This window comes from Panthera onca, chromosome B1 (assembly GCF_046562875.1).
Source record: "Panthera onca isolate mPanOnc1 chromosome B1, mPanOnc1 haplotype 2, whole genome shotgun sequence".
NCBI classification, from domain to species: Eukaryota; Metazoa; Chordata; class Mammalia; order Carnivora; family Felidae; genus Panthera; species Panthera onca.
This window is the reverse complement of record NC_138342.1, coordinates 138756492-138778734: the sequence shown is the minus strand read 5'-3', so window position 1 is coordinate 138778734 and position 22243 is coordinate 138756492. Positions and strand designations below refer to the sequence as shown.

Sequence of the window (22243 nt, the reverse complement as noted above, 5' to 3'; positions counted from 1 at the left end):
GTGAATTACTGGGACCTTATGAAGATAAAAAGCTTCTGCACAGCAAAGGAAACAACCAACAAAACTAAAAGGCAACCAACGGAATGGGAAAAGATATTTGCAAATGACACATCGGACAAAGGGCTAGTATCCAAAATCTATAAAGAGCTCATCAAACTCCACACCCGAAAAACAAATAACCCAGTGAAGAAATGGGCAGAAAACATGAATAGACACTTCTCTAAAGAAGACATCCGGATGGCCAACAGGCACATGAAAAGATGTTCAACGTCGCTCCTTATCAGGGAAATACAAATCAAAACCACACTCAGATACCACCTCACGCCAGTCAGAGTGGCCAAAATGAAGAAATCAGGAGACTATAGATGCTGGAGAGGATGTGGAGAAACAGGAACCCTCTTGCACTGTTGGTGGGAATGCAAATTGGTGCAGCCGCTCTGGAAAGCAGTGTGGAGGTTCCTCAGAAAATTAAAAATAGACCTACCCTATGACCCAGCAATAGCACTGCTAGGAATTTATCCAAGGGATACAGGAGTACTGATGCATAGGGGCACCTGTACCCCAATGTTTATAGCGGCACTCTCAACAATAGCCAAATTATGGAAAGAGCCTAAATGTCCATCAACTGATGAATGGATAAAGAAATTGTGGTTTATATACACAATGGAATACTACGTGGCAATGAGAAAAAATGAAATATGGCCTTTTGTAGCAACATGGATGGAACTGGAGAGTGTGATGCTAAGTGAAATAAGCCATACAGAGAAAGACAGATACCATATGGTTTCACTCTTATGTGGATCCTGAGAAACATAACAGAAACCCATGGGGGAGGGGAAGGAAAAAAAAAAAAAAAAAAAAAAAAAAGAGGTTAGAGTGGGAGAGAGCCAAAGCATTAGAGACTGTTAAAAACTGAGAACAAACTGAGGGTTGATGGGGGGTGGGAGGGAGGGCAGGGTGGGTGATGGGTATTGAGGAGGGCACCTTTTGGGATGAGCACTGGGTGTTGTATGGAAACCAATTTGACAGTAAATTTCATATATTAAAAAATAAAAAAAAAAAAACAAAAAAAAAACTGAGAACAAACTGAGGGTTGATGGGGGGTGGGAGGGAGGGGAGGGTGGGTGATGGGTATTGAGGAGGGCACCTGTTGGGATGAGCACTGGGTGTTGTATGGAAACCAATTTGACAATAAATTTCATATATTGAAAAAATAAATAAATAAATAAATAAATAAATAAAAAAGAAAAAAAAATAAAATAAAATTTAAAACTTATTTTTAAAAAAAAAAATAATAAAAAAAAAATAAAAATAAATATGAAGTTTTTAATTTTCTGTATTTAAAAAAAGAAAAGATAAAAAGAAAGAAAAGAAAAAAAAGAAAAAAATCGTTTGGAAATTTGAAAAAGTGAGTACACTGTAGTAGACTAAAATAAAATGATGGAAGTAAAATAGAATTTGAAAAAATTTACATAACAGCAAAAAATATAGTAATAAAAGTTAAATTAAAATATTTTAATAGAAATTGAAAGTAAAAATGAAGTTTTTCTCTTTCTGCATTCAAGAAAATGAAAAGAAATGAAAAAGAGAAAAAAGAAAAAAGAAAAAAAGGAAATTGTTTGAAAATTGGAAAAGGTGATTACACTGAAGTAGACTAATATAAAATGATGGAAGTAAAGTAGAATTTGAAAAAATTTACACAAACGTAAAAAATATAGTAATACAAATTAAGAAAAGATATTTAATAAAAATTAAAAATAAAAATGAATTTTTCTCTTTCTCTATTCAAGAAAAAGAAAAGAATTGTAAAAGAGAAAAAGGAAAAAGAACAAAAAAGAAAGAAAATTGAATAGATGAATTTGCTAACAGATTGAAGTAGGACTGAAATTGCTTTGTTTTCCCCTAGAAGTCAGTCTATGTAGCTCTTTATAGTCCATAAATTAAGCCAGCAGTGAGACTTGTGTTCTTGAAGAGAGAATTTGGCCCAGTTGGGTGGGGCTCAGTGTAACAGCTCTGCTCTCCACTAGATGGCTCTGCTAGCCTACTGGGGGTGAATTGTTGTGGAGCTTGTAGGTGAATAGGAGCATGCGCGGGAGCGATGAAACTAGCCACCCAGCTACCCAGTGTTTTCCCGGATCAGCAATCACACACCTGTCCTCTGTCTTCAGCTCTCACCTACTCTCTGCTTCTTCACTCTCCGTGACCAGGCCCCAGGCATTACCTGACTCCCAAGTTTTGTCTTAGATGTGGCTGTTTTCCCCGGCCCCTTATTTCTGAAGGACTGCGGCTTTGACCCGTTCTGCCCCTGTTTGGGAGGGTCTCACCAAGCAATGGTCAAATGTCAGCTGCACCCAGGTATGTCCGCTGGACCCTGTTGTTGCTGGTGCCCCAAGACTGCAGCCAGGCGCCAGCCCATCCCAGAAAATGTTAGCGAGACAGTGTAGCAGCAGCAGCAGCAGCAGCAGCAGCAGCAGGGATTATGGAAAATCACAACACACATCTGGCACCAGGCTTCACCCTTAACGACCTTGACCCAGCACCAGCGAATGTGGCCACTTTCTGGGGTCTGCTGGGACCAGGTGGCTTCAACAGTCTCTACCAAATGTCATTCCAGCAGTGGAGCCACTTTTCCCCGTGTGGCCTGAGAACCTCCCGGACCCCACTCTTTTCCTGGGGATTCGCCCTTCCCACCACAGCACCACCAGGTATTGAGCTGTGGAGTTGCAGCCTTTGTGCTCCCCTTGTTTACAGTCTTAATGGAATTTAAACCCTCTCCTTTCTCTTTTCTCCCTTTTTAGTTTAGTCCCTGCGGCTGTTTCCAATTTTCCACTTTCTCTGCAGCTGCTTTTGGGGGGGGTGCTTTTCCCATGTTCTCCCCCGACCCTTCCAGTCTCCGTCCTCTCTCTGCCGGCAAAAGCAGGTCCCTGCCTGCCGCCGGCTTCTCTATCCCCAAGTTCACCCCTCTGCGCCACATACCTGCTGAATTCTGTGGTTCAGGTTGTGCATATTGTTGTGTTAATCCTCTCATCAGTTTTCTAGGTGTGTAAGATGGTTTAGTGTTGGTCTGGCTGTATTTCATGGACACGAGACACACAAAAAACTTCCATGCTGTTCCACCATCTTAGCTCCTCTCTAGCAGAACTGAAACTCTTACCCATTAAACAGGAACTACCCATTCTCCCTCCCCCAGCCCCTGTCAAACTACCATCCTACTTTATGTCTTTATGATTTTGACATCTCTAAGAAGCTCATAATTAGAATCATATTGTATTTGTCTTCTTATGATTGGCTTAACTGACTCTCTGTATTTCCTACAGAATTTTGCTATGAACCAAAAAATACTCAAAAAATAAGTCTATTAATTAAAAATATAAAATCAACGAATTAAAAACACTATATAAAAACAATACTTTTTCAATGGTAAGTGAGCATATCAAAATAATTTATTGAAGTGGATTTTAAAATTGAAGGCTTTTTCACTAGGAAAAGTGTTGGGTTGTTTCATTGTTAGTTTTTGGCTTGTTTTAAGTTTTTATTTAAATTCTAGTTAATTCACATGTAGTGTAATATTGGTTTCGGGACTAGAATTTAACGATTCATCACTTACATTTAACAACCAGTGCTCAACACAACAAGTACCCTCCTTTGTACCCATAAAACTGAAACTTTTAAATTCTAAAAGCAATGTTCCTCTTCTAGCAGCCATTTATGATTACAGCCAGTACAAAAATTGTTGTCTTCATTTCTTCCTCAATTCTCCATTAGTCATGTTGTTGGTCTGACTCCAGCAATCAGCATTACAATGAACCTGAAGATTGCCTACCCAAATCTACCCTTCCATTACAATGTTTGATCTTCAGTTTAAAATTTTTATTTTGCTATTTAATATTCTTTATCATTGTGTGAAAATATCTACATTATTTGAGAATAATCTATCTACTGCTTTAAGTTTTTACGTAAATAGGAAGTTAGATATTTTTTATGATTTGGGTTTATTCCAAAGCCTGAAATATTTTAAGTATCACAGATGATTTAACATATGTCTTTAGTCTCCTTACATAGACTTCTATAAAATACTTTTATTTTATGTCTGTTAATTGATTTATTTTCTTATTTATTATAAGGGTCAAAATCATTCATAGAGAACAGTAGCCACTAGTTACTAAGCAAAAGGATTACTTTTTTTCTTTTAATATAACTCATAACTCATAATCTTCACAGAACTAAAATATTTAAAAATATTTTTTTTCTTTTTAATAATCACTGTCATATTTTAAAAAAGTTTTAAATACCATATACTCACCTATGATCTATCCATCTATCAGTTTATCAATTTATCTCTTTACTGATATGTCTATAATGTCATTGCATTTCTAGCTACTAATAGCAAGTATTAGCAAGTGAGATTTCTTTGGTTTCCAACCCATTTCTGTGATCTAAATAAATCACACAGATGATGAAAGTATTTTTATCTGGTAAAGTGTATAACCACAAGTATTACTCTAAGTTCTCAGTAGGATTGAAATATTAAGTTGATAGAGAAATCTTGGCTCCTAGTTGTTACTTGGAAAAGATAAAATTAAGGAGTAGGATAAATTTTGGTGTACTTTGTGATCAAGGTCTCTAGTTGAGGTTGGAAACAGTTTTGAGCGTGTATCTTGGGCTCTTTCAGTGTTCTGCTATTGGAATTATACTGCAGTTGAGAACTTCAAAGAAGTAACTATTAGCATATTAGCTAGTGATCTCAAATTATCTAACTTCTCATAATGACACATGAAAAACTATCTGTGTTGGCAAAAATTTCCTTGAGTTAAACAGGAACTATAATTTGGATGGTTGCAATTTAACTGAATTCCTGGCTTTTTTTGTACTTATCTTTTTTTTTTTTCATATTTACTTCTTTTAGAATAAATCTGAATGCAGAATTACATGAAAGTGCTTACAGAAGTCCAATGGGATGTTTAAAATAAGATGGGGAAGAAGGTTCCAAATTCACTGAACTACTGTTAGGTGGTCATTCAAACTGTCTTTCAGTAGTGGCACCCTGGGCAAACTATCAATCAGGTAGCCTTGTTTTCACCAACTTCACAAAGTAGCAGCAGGAAATACATATCCTAATCATTAAAGGTCATGAAAAGATCATAACTGTGCTCAATCTTCTGCAGGCATTAGAATATTTACTTGAACTGCTATTTGCCATGAAGTTAGTGAGAACCGAATGTGTTTTATTCATTTACAGTGTGAAATTGTATTTTGCATTTACTGAAGAGTTTTGCAATTTTTCTTTATGTGGGTAACAAAATATCACCAAAGTATTATACTTATTTATAAATCAAAATATGTAATTAGATAAATTTAGGGTTTTTTTCTTTCTTTTTTATTTTTCTTTATTTTTTTTTTTTGCGGGTGAGGGGAATTCTTATGTAGTGGATACTATTTAAAATTTTTAGGTATATTATTTAGAAAAACACACCTCAACACTCCCACAAATACATTTCTAATGAACATAATAAAAGCTAGAGTTGTCAAAAGCTGTTCTTTATTCATTCCACTGATATTAAGTCTATGCCAAATTGATCATAAATGATAATTATTAATAATAATAACTACATCTGTCATACTCTAAGCCAAGTACATGCAATGCATTATCTCATAAAGGATATCTCTATGCTATCCTCTCATAGGCTCAATCATATTACCCTATGCTTATTATTATTATCCTCATTTTATTTATTCATTTAAATAATACTTATAGAGTTTCTTCTATTTTTTAGTTAGACAAGGAAATTGATACTCACCAATTTTAACTAATTGCCCAGAAATTTCACTGGTAGTGACAGTTGGAATGTAAATTAAAGGACTGATTTTAGGCCCATTGTTGTAATTATTAACATGATATAGAAATAGAATATATCATCACAAAATCTTAGAAAGGAGAAATTAGAAAACCTACGTTAAAAATAATTTTGCATTTGGGGCACCTGGGTGGCTCAGTCAGTTTAAGCATCTGACGTGGGCTCAGGTCACAGTCTTGTGGTTTGTGGGTTTGAGCCCTGCATTGGGCTCTGTGCTGACAGCTCGGAGCCTGGAGCCTGCTTCAGATTCTGTCTCTCCCTCTCTGCTCCTGCTTGTACTCTCCTCTCTCTCAAAAATAAACATTAAAAAACTTTTTAAACAATAATAATTTTACATTTTGTATGTCTGATGCTATTTCTAGAGTATGAAAATATTTAAACTAGAAAATATTGAGTATGTGATTGTTTAATGCAGGTGAAGTTTAAATATTAAACATTCTAGAGAAAGATTAATATATTTCTTGGATATTAGCTTTTATTAAAATTATGTTTTGCCAAGCATTCTTAAATGAAGAGATTGGATGAGAGTAAATCTGAACATAATTTATCAGTTCCCTTTTATTTTACCATTTGAATATCAGACCTAAAGACATTACAGCCTAGATGAGGTCAGACTAATATGTAATGGAAAAGCAAAGACTGTAATCCTGTTCAATTCCAAAATCTGTTTTTTTTTTGTTTGTTTGTTTAACAAGTCAAAGTTAACGTAATACTTACATTTGGTACTTTAGCATTATACATTTTTATGAGACAATTAACACCTCAAATAACTTGGCACTCTAAATTAATTATGTTTATATTCCATTGGAATCATTAGAAGTAGTTAGCTCATCACAATCTTTTACCTCCGTCTGCTGTTTCTGTTTTCAATCCAGTATCTGTTTATTCCATACCGTGTCTAATCCTAGAGGAGCTTTCTGAACTCCGAATCCATTTGTAGGACATAACCTCAACTGTGACGTGATACATTGCTTGTGAGGTCTTACCTGTTATTATCCATCTCACTCTCCAAGTTGTGTCCCTCCAACTTTCCTTCCCTACTTGGGCACACTCAAATCCTGCCTTATGCCCTTTGTGAGCCACTACAAAAAGTGTCAATGACGATTCTTTTCATCTGTCCTATAGCAACTAACATAGCACCTTACAAATAAAAATAAGTACATTATATTAAAGTTTATTTCAATTTAGATCCATTCTATATTAAGTACTCTTTGGTAAATTGTATATTATATATGTAATCACTTGAAGAGGATTGCATCATGATTGAGAATCTGAAGAAAAAAAATTTAGAATTCTATGGAATTATTTTGCTTTATAACTTGGTGTCTTTTATCTTTAAAGGTCTCATCTTTGTCTCAAATCTTTTGAGGAGTTTTTATACTGCTCTGAAGGCATAGAAATTATAAAATGATGTACTTGTTAAACATACAGCACTTTTTTGGGGAACAAATGTTACTTTATCAAGTTATGAGACAGCAGGATATAAGTTCTTGATTAAAATTCATTTAGTGTGTCATCTGCCTGAATGTACTTAAAAGAAATCTTTGACATGTTGATCAGATTAAATTGATTTAATCTCAGCTGAAACTTAAGTTCAGTGTTAGTCATGGATAATTACTGTCAGAAAGGATATGTTCTAGCTATTCATTTACATAATATGAGCTTTCTTTTGGATTGCATATGAATTAATTAAATTTCCTTTAATTGTAGCAACTACATGCAACATGCAGCTTCTAACTAGTTCATTAACTTCTAGAAAATGGCCAATATCCTAATATAAATCTCTAGAGTATAGGCTTTAAGACAGAAAAAAAAAAATAAAAAGAAGAGAGAATCTGGGAAAGCAATTCATCAGATATACCAGAAATGACTTCATTTTTAGCAGAGCATTCCTCGCTAAAAAGAAAACTACTGATTCAGTTAGCCAACTCATTTTGTGACTAAAGTGTAAAATAATCAGACTCTCTTAATAAACATTAAACTCATTCTTTGATAGCAAAAACATGAAATATTCTCTTGAAAAATCTTAAGCTATTTGATAGCAATAAAACTATTTAGAATTAGTAAGATAGTAAGAACACAAAGAAAATATAAGGTGTAAAATTATACAAAATGCAAGTATGTGAGTCAGATTCCTGGCACTCACATTTTGGACTCTGTCAACATTAGATCAACATTTGGCATAAATACTGGCATAAGGATGAGGAAAAAAAGATTTTCCAAATTCAAATAAGTCATTACTGTAGAGTTACAGTTGACATAATTTTAGACTTTTTAAAAAAATGTATTGCATTGAACATTAAAAAGCAGTAATACAAACATAGGAAAATTTGCCCAGCATTATATCCACCTAGTTAATAAATTGTTTATTTTACTTTATCTTTTCTTAGTTTTTTCTAAGTTTCTTAGCTTCTTCTTAGTTTCTAAGTTTCTTAGTTTCTTCTTACATTATTTTATATGTTTTTATTGGTACCATATACTTCTCATCTTTCCCACTTAAGAGCATTGTTTAATTGTTTACCTAGTCTTTCCCTTTGTGTTATATTTATTTTAAATATAAAGTAGGATTTCAATAAATCAAAGACCCTAAAGTATGACCTCAGAAACAACAGTACCATCATCACATAGGAACTTGGAAATATAAATTTGGGGCTACACATAGCCCAGATCTACTGAATCAGAACTCTTAAGTGGACTGGAGGTAGAACTGATCTTTTAACAACTCCTCTAGGCCATTTTAATGCATGCCAAACTTCAGAAACTACCACATTAAATGTATTTTACAAAATTTAACAAAATATTTCAGTGAGGTATCATATAAAATAACACATCAGGAAGGTTTGTTAAATAAATTATATTATCTTTTTATTTATTTTGCTTATTTTTTATAAGTTTATAGACTGTATTCTCAACAACTGGAATATATTATCAAAGGGTTCAAATATTTAAAAATTGTTTTCAAGAAAATTTGTTCCAATTTAAACTGCTATCAAAAGCCATACCTTAAAAAATACAGTTGATAGTATTGGTCTTTTTTGTTTGTAATATTATGTTTGCTATACTCCATTTGGAAATACATGCATATGTATTGAAATAAAAGTACAGCATAGGTTTCATTTAAAAGCAAATAAAATCAATTTTTAAAATACTTTTTATTTGTATATATCTGCCTTATGAAAATTAGTCCCTAAAAATATAGTATTAATAAAAATAACCAGCAATTAAATGCATTTTTATATATGCCAAATATTTTAATTTTAATAACCCTATGAGGATATGATATTATCTCTATTTTACAGATGAAGAAACTGATTTAGAGACGTGTTAGGTACTCACCCAAGGTCCTGAAGGTTGTAACTAGTGGGGTTATGGCTTAAACTCTGTATAAGAATCTATGTTCCTTATCATTATGATGTCATCATGTGAAGAGACATACTATTTATTTATTTATTTATTTATTATTTATTTTAGAGAGAGAGTATGTGCATGTGTGTATGCACGTGGGTGAAAAGGGGAGGGGCAGAGAGAGGGAGAAACAGAATCTTTTTTTAAAATTTTTTAAAGTTTATTTTCATTTATTTTTTAATATTTATTTATTTTTGAGGGATAGAGAGAGAGAGAGAGAGAGAGAGACAGGCAGAGTGTGTGTGAGCAGGCAAGGGGCAGAAAGAGAGGGAGGCACCGAATCCACAGCTGAGCTGTCAGTACAGAGCCCAATGCAGAGCTCATACTCACAGATCACAAGATCATGACCTGAGATGAAGCTAGATGCTCAATGGACTGAGCCACCCAGGCGCCCCTTAATTTTTTTCTTAATGTTTATTTATTTTGAGAGAGAGACAGAGTGCGATCAGGGGAGGGACAGAGAGAAATCTGAAGCAGGCTCCAGGCCTGAGCTGTCAGCACAGAGCCTGTCAGGAGGCTCACAAACTGTGAATACATGACCTGAGCCCAAGTTGGACACCCCACTGACTGAGCCACTGAGGCACCCCAGGAGAGACAGAATCTTAAGTAGGTTCCATATTCAGTGCAGAGCCTGACATGGCACTCAATACCATGACACTGGGACATGGCCTGAGCTGAGATCAAGAGTTGGACATTTAACTGACTGAGCCACCCAGGAGCCCTGGAGCAATGGTTTTAAATCAACAAGTTGAAAATATACACTATATGTCTAATAAAATTACTGTAATTTATTACTTCACAATTTTTTTCTTTTTTTGCAATATATAGGTGTCATTGTTTTATACATATATATATATACATACATACATATATACACACATATATATGTACACACACACACATATATCCACATGCACACATATATCTCTGTGTGTATCTCTCTGAATATATATATGCATGTATGTATACATATATATTCATGTATTACATATATATATATATATATATATATATATATATATATATATATATTCATATTAAGTTTACTGACAATTTTCACTTTCCAGTCAGATAAAGTCCAGTCAGATAAAAAAGAAAAGCCAGATCTGCCTATGAAAGTACAGGGATTATAGGTGATTAGTTTGGTTTTAGTACAAGGCTGTTGGATCCATCTTTTCTTTTCTGATGCCAATGGAGACTGTTAAACTGAATAAGTAACAAGAAAATTGAATTCTTCATGATTTGTTCATTTAGTCAAGAAATGTATTAGTGATTGTCAAGTGGCAAAGGTCAAAACAAGAAAGGAGTAGCTATAACTACCCATCAAGAAGTTTTCAAGGCACAATAATTTTCCATTCCTACTTCCTGCTTTTTATACATACATGTCATTTCTCCTAGTCATTTCTCCATGTCATTCTCCTGTCATTTCTCCAGGATTCTATTAATGTAAAAGTTGAAATTATTAAACATTTACTCTATGACAGGAAAGTCATTCCTGTGGATTATTTACATGTAATATTTTGTACAACTTTAGGAGGTGGTCTATACTATTACCATCATATGACAGATGGGACAACTTGGCACAAAGACATAATTTATCGAAAGACATACAGCTAATAAATGGTAGACTTAGGATTTGAACTCAGGCAATTTAATCTTGGGGATCATGTTTTTAAGGACCACAGTACTCACTGGAGAGATAGAAGAGAGCTACAAGCACAAGAGAGAAGAGGGGAGCAATGTTGAGAGTGTTTTCAAAAGTTAGTCTCCCTGTCTAATACAAGTCTCTTTTCCACTGAGAACAACTGAACCCTGATTATACTGAATTTCTCTTAGAATTTTTTTATTTCACACTTTGACATGCCACATTTAGACAAATGAATACAAATGATTTTTTCTTTATCTTCAGGATTCCTGATTGAGGATGTCCCTTTGGGGTCTTGTGAAAATAAATACTGTGGTTTGGGAAGGCACTGTGTCATCGGCAGAGAGACAGGGCAAGCAGAATGTGCCTGTATGGACCTTTGCAAACGTCACTACAAACCTGTGTGTGGATCTGATGGGGAATTTTACGAAAACCACTGCGAAGTGCATAGAGCTGCTTGCCTGAAAAAGCAAAAGATTACCATTGTTCACAATGAAGACTGCTTCTTTAAAGGTAAATACAGGGTGGACCTAAAGTGTCACCTTCTATTTCTTTTGTCTTCTCAACTACTGCCTTTAAACTTCAAGTTTAACCTCTAACACAATTTTATATCAGGAAATATTTAAAAGTGGAAAGGAAAAGATTGTGAGTTTCATCACACCAATAAACAGTAAGTATATAGAAATTTACATGGATACAATTCTGAATCTCAATTATGAGTACAAAGTTGGCCAAAATCTGACTGAAATTTAATATAGCTTACAGCATTGCACCATATGGCTTCCCAATCATGGCAGTTATCTTAGGACACAGGGAGGCCAATTCAGTCAACAGGCCAAATCCACCCAGTGGAAAGCACCTGGAGTGGAATTGAGTGAATAGTGAATGCCAAGCCATGCTGTGATAACATCTCCTTTCTTCCTGATTAAAAATGATGGGTTTCAGTTTGCACCACATAATTCAGATTATATGGAGCCTGCAAATGTCCGTTTAAATAACTCTGAAGAACTCATGCTAAATTTAATTAGTAAATTTGAGATGACAATAATATAAAATCTGAAAGTATTGGTGTTTACTTTCATGGTACTCAAAATCATTGGTATTGTCTATGAAAAGGCACTGCTGATTTAGTGATTTGAAAAATTATTTTAACATGATATATAAATAAATCTTTGGACATTTTAATGTTATTTATTTATTCACAAACTCATTTTCTATTTGCTTCTACTGGAGATAATATTTGCTTATTAATTGTCATAACCCACACTGAAATTCTGAAGTCTTAAGTGTATGGAACTTCCATCATTCGAATAGGTCAGTGATCAGCTTGATTTCTCATCTTTGATTGGTTCCTCATCTCATTTTTCATAATGTTCCTGAGGTTTACTTACAATTAAATCTTGTCTGATATTTTAATTCTTAGCTTAAATGTATGACTGAAATATAATGTATTTCATCTGTGCACCAATTAAGGTAAATGACTAAAAACGTTCCTTTCTTCAAATTTGGTAGAATAAATAAAATATTATTTCCAAGGTAATAATAAAATTATGCACAGAACTTTTCAAATGATATAAGGGGTAATACTCTAGTCAGTGTGGCCACTAGACGCCTACTGATATAATCGAAGTAAAATTAGAAGACTAGTTTTCCTCACAACAGTAAACTATGTGCAACTTGAATACATGCACAGAAATTTTTATGGTATCAGATTATCTTCTTGTACAGAAAGAATATCAGTTGTTGTGGTTTCAAGTCTATTTACTCCCCTCTTCTATCAAGTCTATTTTACAAATAACTATAATTAATTCTATTAGCATTGTGCTTTAAAACTCATGAGAGAGTAGTGCGTGTGTGTGTGTGAGAGAGAATTGATTCTGTCATTTTTTTAAGTTTATTTATTTATTTTGTCAGAGAGGGAGAGAAAGAGGCAGAGAGAGAGGGAGAAAGAGAATCCCAAGCAGGCTCCCTGCTGTCTGTGTGGAGACTGATGTGCTGGGCTCCATCTCGTGAACTGTGAGATCATGACCTGAGCTGAAATCAAGAATCAGATGCCTAATGACTGAGCCATCCAGGCGCCCCAATTCTGTCATTTTGACCTGAGATGGTACAGTGCAGATATTGCTATGCCAATGTTGTATAACATCCTAGAATCATATAAATAATATTCTATTAAGGTAATTTAGAATCATATTCCCAAAATGAAGTTTTGTCCAACCGAAACACTGTAAATGATTATATGGAAACATATGATAGTAAATTATCATGTGAGAAAAAACATTTGGAATATCTAATGTTCTACTTTATTGCTGGATGCTTTGGCATATTGCAAATCAATGTGTATATCAGTATGGAAGTGGAAGAACTGGATATAGCTAGGAACGTTGCCTTCCTTGTGAGTTCATAAAACAATGGTTTGAAAAATTTTTGCTTTTTAGACTGATACTCAGCATATTTATCACATCTATGATCGTTTCAAAATACTTTTTCACCATATGTAAGTCAAAGTACTTCCTTATCTCTTTATATATAGTATTAAAATTTTATTAATATTGTCTGGGTTAGTTAGCAAGGTTTAGCATGTTTCTTTGGTCTCAGAATTTGTGAGTCTTCTGCTTATTTATTTTGGGGTTTTGCCTAACATATATAACTCACAAAAGGACTTTGCTTCAGCAGAAAGGGACTAAATAATATAGAACAAACAATAAGTTGCCTGTCTTATTGGTGTGCAGTTGGTCAAGTTTTAGGTGTAAAACAAGATTCGTTATAGCTGAAGGCCTGACATCATTGTGATGGCCAAAATTAATCCTTGTGATTGTGAACTCTATTTCCTCTAGAAAGTCTGCAATTTATATTGTTTACAATAATGGCCTAAAGGAAGAAGCAAATCAAAATATTAAGTTCATGAAATGCTAAAAACCTATATTTAATTAGATTTTTAATAAAAAATCAAAACTAAATAACAGGAACGAGTTTTCCTCCTTTGGGGGAAAAATTTGGTAGTTTAGATCTAATAAAAGGTAATTAAGCAAACCTTAGAACATTAGTCAACAAACAGGAAGTTAGAGGCCAAATTCAGGATCCAGTCCATTTTTTAAAAGCAATGTGTTATTGAAACAGAGCCACACCTGCTAATTTAGGAAATTTTCTTTGGGTATTTTTGCACAACAAAAGGAGAGTTGAGTATTTGCAACAGAGATAGTATGGCCCCCAAAACATAAAAAACATTTTGTCTGCATCTTCCCAGAAAAAGCTTGTTAACATCTGCTTTAAAAGATTACCAGCGCCTTAAAACTAATTATTTAAAATATTGATGGGTATTGGAGCAACTGTGTGGCTCATTTGGTTGAGCATCTGACTCTTGATTTCAGCTCAGGCCATGATCTCATAGGTTTGGGAGTCTGAGCCTGCATCAGACCCTGCACTGACAGTGTGGGAGCCTGCTTGGGATTCTCTCTCTCTCTCTCTCTCTCTCTCTCTGCCTCTCCCTTACTTGTGCTCATTCTTACCCTGTCTCTCAAAATAAATAAATAAACAAACACATTTTTGTAAAATATTGATAGATTATCACTATCCTATATCTTCTTGGCTATGGTGGTGAATATAGGGACATACTCATTGTTACATTTGAATAGAAATAAACACACACACACACACACGGTTACAAGTAAAACAGGAAATCTGAGTAATATCGGTGGGTAGTATTAAAGATGATATGTTGGTTATGATATTGTACTACAGCTTTTCAAAATGTTACTATTGGTAGAAACTGGGTAAAGGGAACAAGGAATCTCTGTATTTTTTCTTACAACCTCATATGACTATTACAAACTCATATATACAACATCATACAACCTCATATGACTCATATAACCTCAATAGAAAGAGTTTAATAAAAAAAAAAAAAAAACCTGGACACTATTAGCAAATACTAAGACAATTTTAAAGAAAGTATGGTTTGCATTATTCATTAATTATTTCAATTTTAGGCTAAGACCTATTTCACATATCAAATTTATCAGGTTTATGTTTGCCATTTATACTTAAACTTATTAAAATTATATTTGTACAATCATGCTTATTGATTGTTTTAAAATTAAGATTAGAGTGTAAGTTAAAAAGACTTACATTTCCATCTTTATACATATGTATATGCTTATAACTATATCTATATATCTTTCTTTTATTATATTTGTTAAATATTTGAATGCCTCTATAGTGTGCTTAGCATTTACTCTTACTGACACTTAAATAGAGACATTAATTCACTAAGAACTTTCTTTAATGATTTATGATTTATGGAACTATAAATAAAGCATCTAATATACCTAGTAATAAAACATCTTTAAATTTATTTCTATTCACATTTATGTAATTACAAAGAAACTGGCTATAGTAAGAAAGAATAATGTAGCATTTGTTTTTTTGGAATCAAAGACTTTAAGATGACACTTGACATATGCTGGGGAGGAAAACAATTTTATCTACGTTTCTACATTCTTCTGGATGGCCTAATCATCAAATTGACACGAGACAGATAAGAGGAGAAGATAAATTTAATTATATATACATAGGGCCCCCAAGAGAATATGAGATCCACTGACAGGGAATTGAGATTTATATGCAGCCCTGAAGTAAGAAGAGGGTAAGGGTCTAAGACTTCAAACGGGAGAAGATAATTCATAAGTAGATGGAAGAGAAAACATTTGGAGGGGAAAATATATATATATATTTGCTGTGTCATGCTGAGAAATTCTTCTTATCCAAAAAAAAAAAAAAAAAAAAAAAACACAAACAAACCAAAAAAGCAAGTTATCTTTAGGCTCTAGGGCCTCTATCTAAATTCTCTAAGGCAGTTAAGGGAGTATGGGGGGGGGGGGGGGGGCAAAAATCTCTTTTTGCATCTGTAGGGCTTTATTGTCTTCAGCTGAAAATAATTCTCATGCCAAAGCAGCACATTCTGATATGAACTGTGCAGAATCCTATCACATAGCATAAAACTTTTATATTTTTATGTAATGCCTAGCTATTCGTTGTGATGGCAGTTTGGGCTTAAAGTCATTTCCCATCCCCACCTCTACCCCCAAACAGCGTCTAACTTCTACAACTCACATCACTTATAACAAGTAAAATTTCCTCTCACCCTGACTCCAGGTCAGTCTGTCGTACACAGCAGAATTTACTTACTCAGAGAATAGACAAAAGCTTGAGTAAGAAACTCAAGATATAACCTATGCCAAAATGAATAAGGAATTAAGCCTTTTATGAGAAAGTCAATTGAACAGAAACCCTTTTGCCATTTACTGTGCTAAGAATAAAATTGCCATAAAAGCAAATGTTGTGTGCATTTAAATGTGCATCACAAACAATAACAACTTGGGAAATATGGTTTTTATGGCTATGTGTGCACTATTTGAATGAGATCTGACATTGTGGTTTTTTTTCTTTGGTATAATCTGGAGAGACATTCATATTCCACTTTTTAATTCGTTCTCTTACCTGATTTTTTTTTTAAGGATAAGACTTGTAGAAATTGGGCTAGAGAACTAGGCTGCCAATGATACAATGATATTTTAAAATATAACAGTAATTGCTGTGTGTTAACACAGAGGAGCTTTTAGATTACTTTTTTTTTTTTTGAAGCTTTGTAAAGTTTCTATTTTCTGTCTACTTTTTTATGCCATTTCATGAAAAATAGTAATCTTGATAAATATTTAAACTTTGGAAAGTGATGCCCAGATACTTGTTTGTTTAATTTTGTTTTTGGTCAGTGTTAGCCAACTGGAACTGCAGGGTGGTAGTGAAATTAATAAAATGAACAATAACTCTTGAAGGTCATATTACAGACACAGAAACTCTAGTCCTTCTGAAAGCCTTCAGTACACAACATCAAAATTTGATTGATTAATCACCCAAAATCGGTAGATTTATGGTAAAATTTTCTGAATTTGGTGATATGAAATTGAGTTGTGTTTCACTTTTAAAATTTATATTGCATTTAATCAAACTTAACAGTATAGTTTCGTTGCCACTCTCTCTAATCCTAATGTGAAATCTAGAATTCTATGTATTCTCATTACGTAACATTACATAATATTCTTTAGAAATCATTGTAATGTGTATACTCATAAACTTACCATTTTTATTAAAATCATACCACATATTTGTTTCTCCTCTGATTTAGGATTAAGGATTCTGTAAACATTACAATTTATATGGGTTTATCTTTTGTTTATAGAAAAACAGTGGATAAATGGTAGATATTACACAGAATATGAAAAATGATCCAAAAAGAGATTTAGATATTGACTACTTAAAAAATGTATTAAAAAATATTACCAGAGGGGCGCCTGGGTGGCTCAGTCGGTTAAGCATCCGACTTCAGCTCAGGTCACGATCTCGCGGTCCCTGAGTTTGAGCCCCGCATCGGGCTCTGTGCTGACCGCTCAGAGCATGGAGCCTGTTTCAGATTCTATGTTTCCCTCTCTCTCTGACCCAACCCCGTTCATGCTCTGTCTCTCTCTTTCTCAAAAATAAATAAATATTAAAAAATATATATATATTACCAGAAAGTAAGAGAGAGAGAATACCAGTAATAATAGTAATACATTGGGTATTTATTTTAAAACACTTCAAGTATTATACTACTGTTTTATCATAATAAGCCAATATACTATAGAGAAGACAACAAGCCTAAGGTTTTAAAAATGACCTGCCGACATGCGCATAGCAAGTTAATGTTGCTGGGACAAGAACCAATGGATTCTGTCCTCTCTTTTAGTGTACCTATGCTGCAAATGTTCTGCTTAAACATATAATACCATGACATCTTACTTGCCCATGTCTTTCAAAAACTTTACTTTTAATAGTGATTTCCAAGAACATGCAACATTATTTGGAAACTTTCTTGCCCACTGGATATTTTTAAGGATTAAGTAATGTATTTGATATAGTTCTTAGCCAACTGAAGAACATAGTAAAAGATAATACTTATTTAAGACTGTAACGTTTATATAGTAACTGTGAACATTTGATTGCAATAAATTTTCAAATTTGAGTCTGTGAAGCCACACATATTTTATTTTAGGTTAACATTAGGTTGTAATCTTGCATCAAAAGACTCAGGTTAAATTATTATATAACTGAATTTGCCAGATTGTAATAGGTTAATTTATGGTAGTAATTTTTTTTTTATTTTAGTTAAGAATACTTGAAGAAAAAATAACTAACTTGAATTTAGAAATATATTTGTTGTTAAAAAATACATTTATTATTAGTTTCTTGGTTGACATTTAAGATGCTATCTTATAGTCACCTTTTGCATAGATTTATTTTAGGCTGATTTTGCTGATCTTATGCTATAAATAGAATATCTATTAGATATGTTAGAAAGTTATTTCAATCTCCTATTCCCCCCTCCAAAAAAGAGAAAAAAAAACATTTAAAGACTAAATTCATTTACTGATGCCTTTAATTTTAGTCAAATTTTCTCATTTTCCCCCCATTATAGGAACTAAATTTAACATTCAAATACATGGATAGCCTTATCTTGTTTTTGTATATTTTCATGCTATATCATTTTGCTTCAATTTCAAGTTATAGAATAAATACTTTAGTTTAATATTTTATTTCATGCTTTCTATAGATATATGAATATCCCATCAATAGTTATAAACACAATATTCAATAGTGACAGAAAAAAATAAGAACATTTTATCAGTTCAAATAACTTGTCCTTGTCTTGTATATTGAGGCTGTTTAAACATTGTATCAGTCATTGTCTCTCACTGGCACCTTCACTTATCATGTTTATTTTTTCAGTATCCTATTTTCAAATGCTGAATATGTATTTTTAAATGCTGTAACTTACAAAGTGAAGAACATTTTTAAAACCATTATTTTTTAATGTGGTTAATTTCTTCTCTTTGACATTTCTTTGCAAAAACATGATGATGAAAAACTTTCCAATGATTACACTCCGCATATATAACTGGGGATAAAATGTTCTAGAAAATGCAATTGAAAATTGTTCTCTATTAGTCTGATTCATATTTCACTTTTAAAATCCTTTCTGAAGGGTGTATATATACTTTAGGGGACATTTGAAAACTATTAATGCTAAAAATTTTAAACCAAATGGGAAAAATGAGAAGCTTTGTGTGTGGTTATCATTCAGATAGTTATGTGGGAAAAAAATAAATATTTGAAGGGAATCACCCTGAAGAAAGAAGATTTGGTACTTTCTAGCACAATGTAAAGCATAGGTAATTAGCAATGTTTCTGTTTTGAACACTGGTTAAGAAAAGTATAAGGAACTTCAGTTCAATTAACAAAAATTCAAATTAATTTAATACCGTAATATGCAATCAATTTGTTTTTAGTTCAAAATACCACATCATCTAGCTGTAAATTATTTATCAATCTCATGGTTACAATAGAAGGTAGTGTGTGCTCAGACAGATGTGAAGCATTTCATGTGTTCCCTTACATGATAATCACTTTAAAGAATTGTTTCTATATGTTTCTCTAATCAGTATATGAATTTCCAGTGATTTGTATAATGTCTTTCTAAAAGTCTTCCCCCAAAATCTAGGCATAAGTTGTGATTACATTTTGTCAGTATTTTTTCCCCTTGATGAATCTAAAGACATCACTCATAACCACCAAAGTTCATGAATGGATTTGTATATGAAACCAGGTTGAACTAAAGTCCACAATGTGTAGAAGCAATATTGTACTAAAATTTGACTTTAGCTTTTCTATAAGAATAAGGCATTTTCTATTGAATAAGACATTTATCTCCACATTTCTTGAGAATTGTAAATATAAAATAACATAAAAAAGACAGTTACAAATAGGTCTAGAATAAAAGTTTGTAGTATTAGTGGAGATTTCTAAATGAAATTTTCACTTTTTTTTTTACCATAAATCAATAACAACTTTCAAAAATCCATAATAATTTAACATAGAGGTGTAATTTAAAAAGTGGTAGCATAGTAAATTCAACAATTGATACTGTTTCCAAAGGTTTCTTCCCAATAATTCCAAATCAGTTAGGTGCCAGATAGGTCTTCTTTGATGATTTTCATTCATTTTAATTGTAACACAGTGGCTCAAAAAGTCCTTAGGTGAAAGTATGGAAACATGTCTGTGAGTAACCCTTAAAGGATGGTAATAACAACTAAGTTACTATTTGGGAAATCAAAAGTTACAATTAAGGCCAGAATAATCAATGAAGAATCTTGGTGGATTAAGTAGAAAGATTTGCCAAAACTAAAACATAAAATGTTTCCGGGGTACCAGAGTGGCTTGGTCAGTTAAGCACCCAACTCTTGATTTTGGTTCGGGTCATGATCTCAAGGTTTGTTGAGTATCAGCCCCTTAACGGGCTCTGTGCTAACAGTGATTCTCTCTCTTCCCCTCCCTCCCCCACTTGTGTTCTCTCTCTCTCAAGATAAATAAATAAACTTAAAAAACAAAGACATAAAATGTTTCTTTGTTTTAGTTGGATAAGAATTCCACGGCACAGAAAAGCAAGGTGTCAGTTGGGCACTCAGTTAGTATCTAAGTGTAGTTACCCAAAAGAGAGTAGAGATGATGCTGGCTTGAATCAAGATGACAGAAGTGCCAGTGATGGTACAAAGTTGTCTGACTACCTAAACACAACTTTTTTGGGCGTGGACATGGAGTTTATGGGAACTAAATACATGAGCTCAGCAAAAATAAATAAATAAATAAATAAATAAATAAATAAATAAGAAGTCATTAACTGAAATATGAAATGCTGGGGGACTCACACATTTGAAAATGGATATGAGGAGAAAATATACACATATGCACTTAAGATCAGTTAAATTTAAATCTCTTTTAGACAAGTGAGGAAAAATGCCATTTATGCAGTTGGATCTGAGTCAGGAAATCAACGGAGAATTTGGAGGAGGATACATATATATAGGATTTATAAGTATATTAATAAAGAGACAGGCATGGAACTTTATACTTGAGATATACAAGAGAATGAGTGCACATTAGGAAGCAAAGAATGCTAGGGATAGAACTCTATTGTATTTCACCCTCAGAGGTCAGGAGATGGACAAAGAACAAGTAAAGGAGTCAAATACATAGTCTGCAGTGAAAAGGGAGGAAAACCAAGAGAGTGTGGATACATGAAGCTAATTAAAATTTTTCATGGAGTAAAAAATGATGAACTGGATTAAATGTTGCTGAAATCAAGTATAATGGGGATTAGGAAATGAACATTGATTTGGAAAGATTAAGGCCGTGGTTAACTTGGTAAGAGTCTGTAAGAGAAAATAGTAAGTGAGGAAGTGAGATAGTAAGCATGTTCCAGAAAGCTCATTGGAAGAGTGTTTCTCAAAAGAGGAGCAGATACATGTGCAGATATATATCTATATATCTATCTATCTATATCTATATCTATATATATATATATATATATATAGTGATCAGGAGACACAGACATGTGGATGGGAATAAGAAAACAGAGGGGGAAAACATAAGGCAAGAGAAAAAGGAGGTAGTTGTCAGAGCAGAACCATTGGACAGGATAGAGAGAATGGGATCCAACAGAGAAGGGGTAGTTTTGACTTTAGATGAACACATGGATTCTTCATCCATTAAATAGGAAAGGAAAAATAAGTACTTTCAGGTGCAGGTAGATGAACTTATTTTATGATATAAAAGTGTGTTGTTCTTATCTGTATATATATAGATACAGATATATATCTCTATATGCATATATATATGAAATAAGATATGAAGCATTCATTATTTTATATGCTTTAATCAATCTGCTTGCCAATAATGTTGGAATATAGATTGATTTAATGTGGCTTTTCTGGGGCTCTTAGCATTTAATTCATTTTTAAAAGCATTCTTTTTCCTAAAAAACAAGAAAATCCTATTAAAAATTCAGAAAGATGCATGAGCATTTGATTAATTTAATTGGTCATTAGTGTAATTAATTGTAAAAAACAATATTACATATACTTGATTAATTCTATAAATGCTCAAAATGTGTACTTGTCAAAAGAGTTCAGGTAATTAATATAAAATATCTATAGAAATAAAATATATGCACATGTACACATGGATAGGTATGTATGATAAAATATGATTTTTTTTAACCATTCGTCAGTGATTATTTATTGACACCTGATCCTGTGTCAGACCTATCCAAAAATGTAGATGGCACCATTCTTAATTTTGCTAACTGGGTAGAGATGAGTGGCTAGACCAATCTGTTAATGACCAATAATATGATATTTTCCACCATGTCTGGAAAATCTCATGATATGCAGGTAGATTGGCATCTGTA

At 33.1% G+C, this 22243-nt stretch overlaps 1 protein-coding gene and 1 long non-coding RNA gene across 4 annotated transcripts in view; one reads left to right on the top strand and one right to left on the bottom strand.

Moving 5' to 3' along the window:
• LOC132691964 (uncharacterized) overlaps positions 1–9244 on the bottom strand; it is a 66422-nt gene extending 57178 nt beyond the window's left edge. For both annotated transcript variants that reach the window (XR_009616110.2, XR_009616112.2), the window contains exon 1: positions 9192–9244. This is a non-coding gene — a long non-coding RNA (uncharacterized LOC132691964). The remainder of the gene's footprint in view (positions 1–9191) is intronic.
• Positions 1–22243, top strand: part of FSTL5 (follistatin like 5) — a 768631-nt gene that overhangs the window by 259941 nt on the left and 486447 nt on the right. For both annotated transcript variants that reach the window (XM_060653856.3, XM_060653855.3), the window contains exon 4: positions 11170–11418. In XM_060653856.3, the coding sequence (XP_060509839.2) occupies positions 11170–11418 (249 nt within the window). The remainder of the gene's footprint in view (positions 1–11169; positions 11419–22243) is intronic.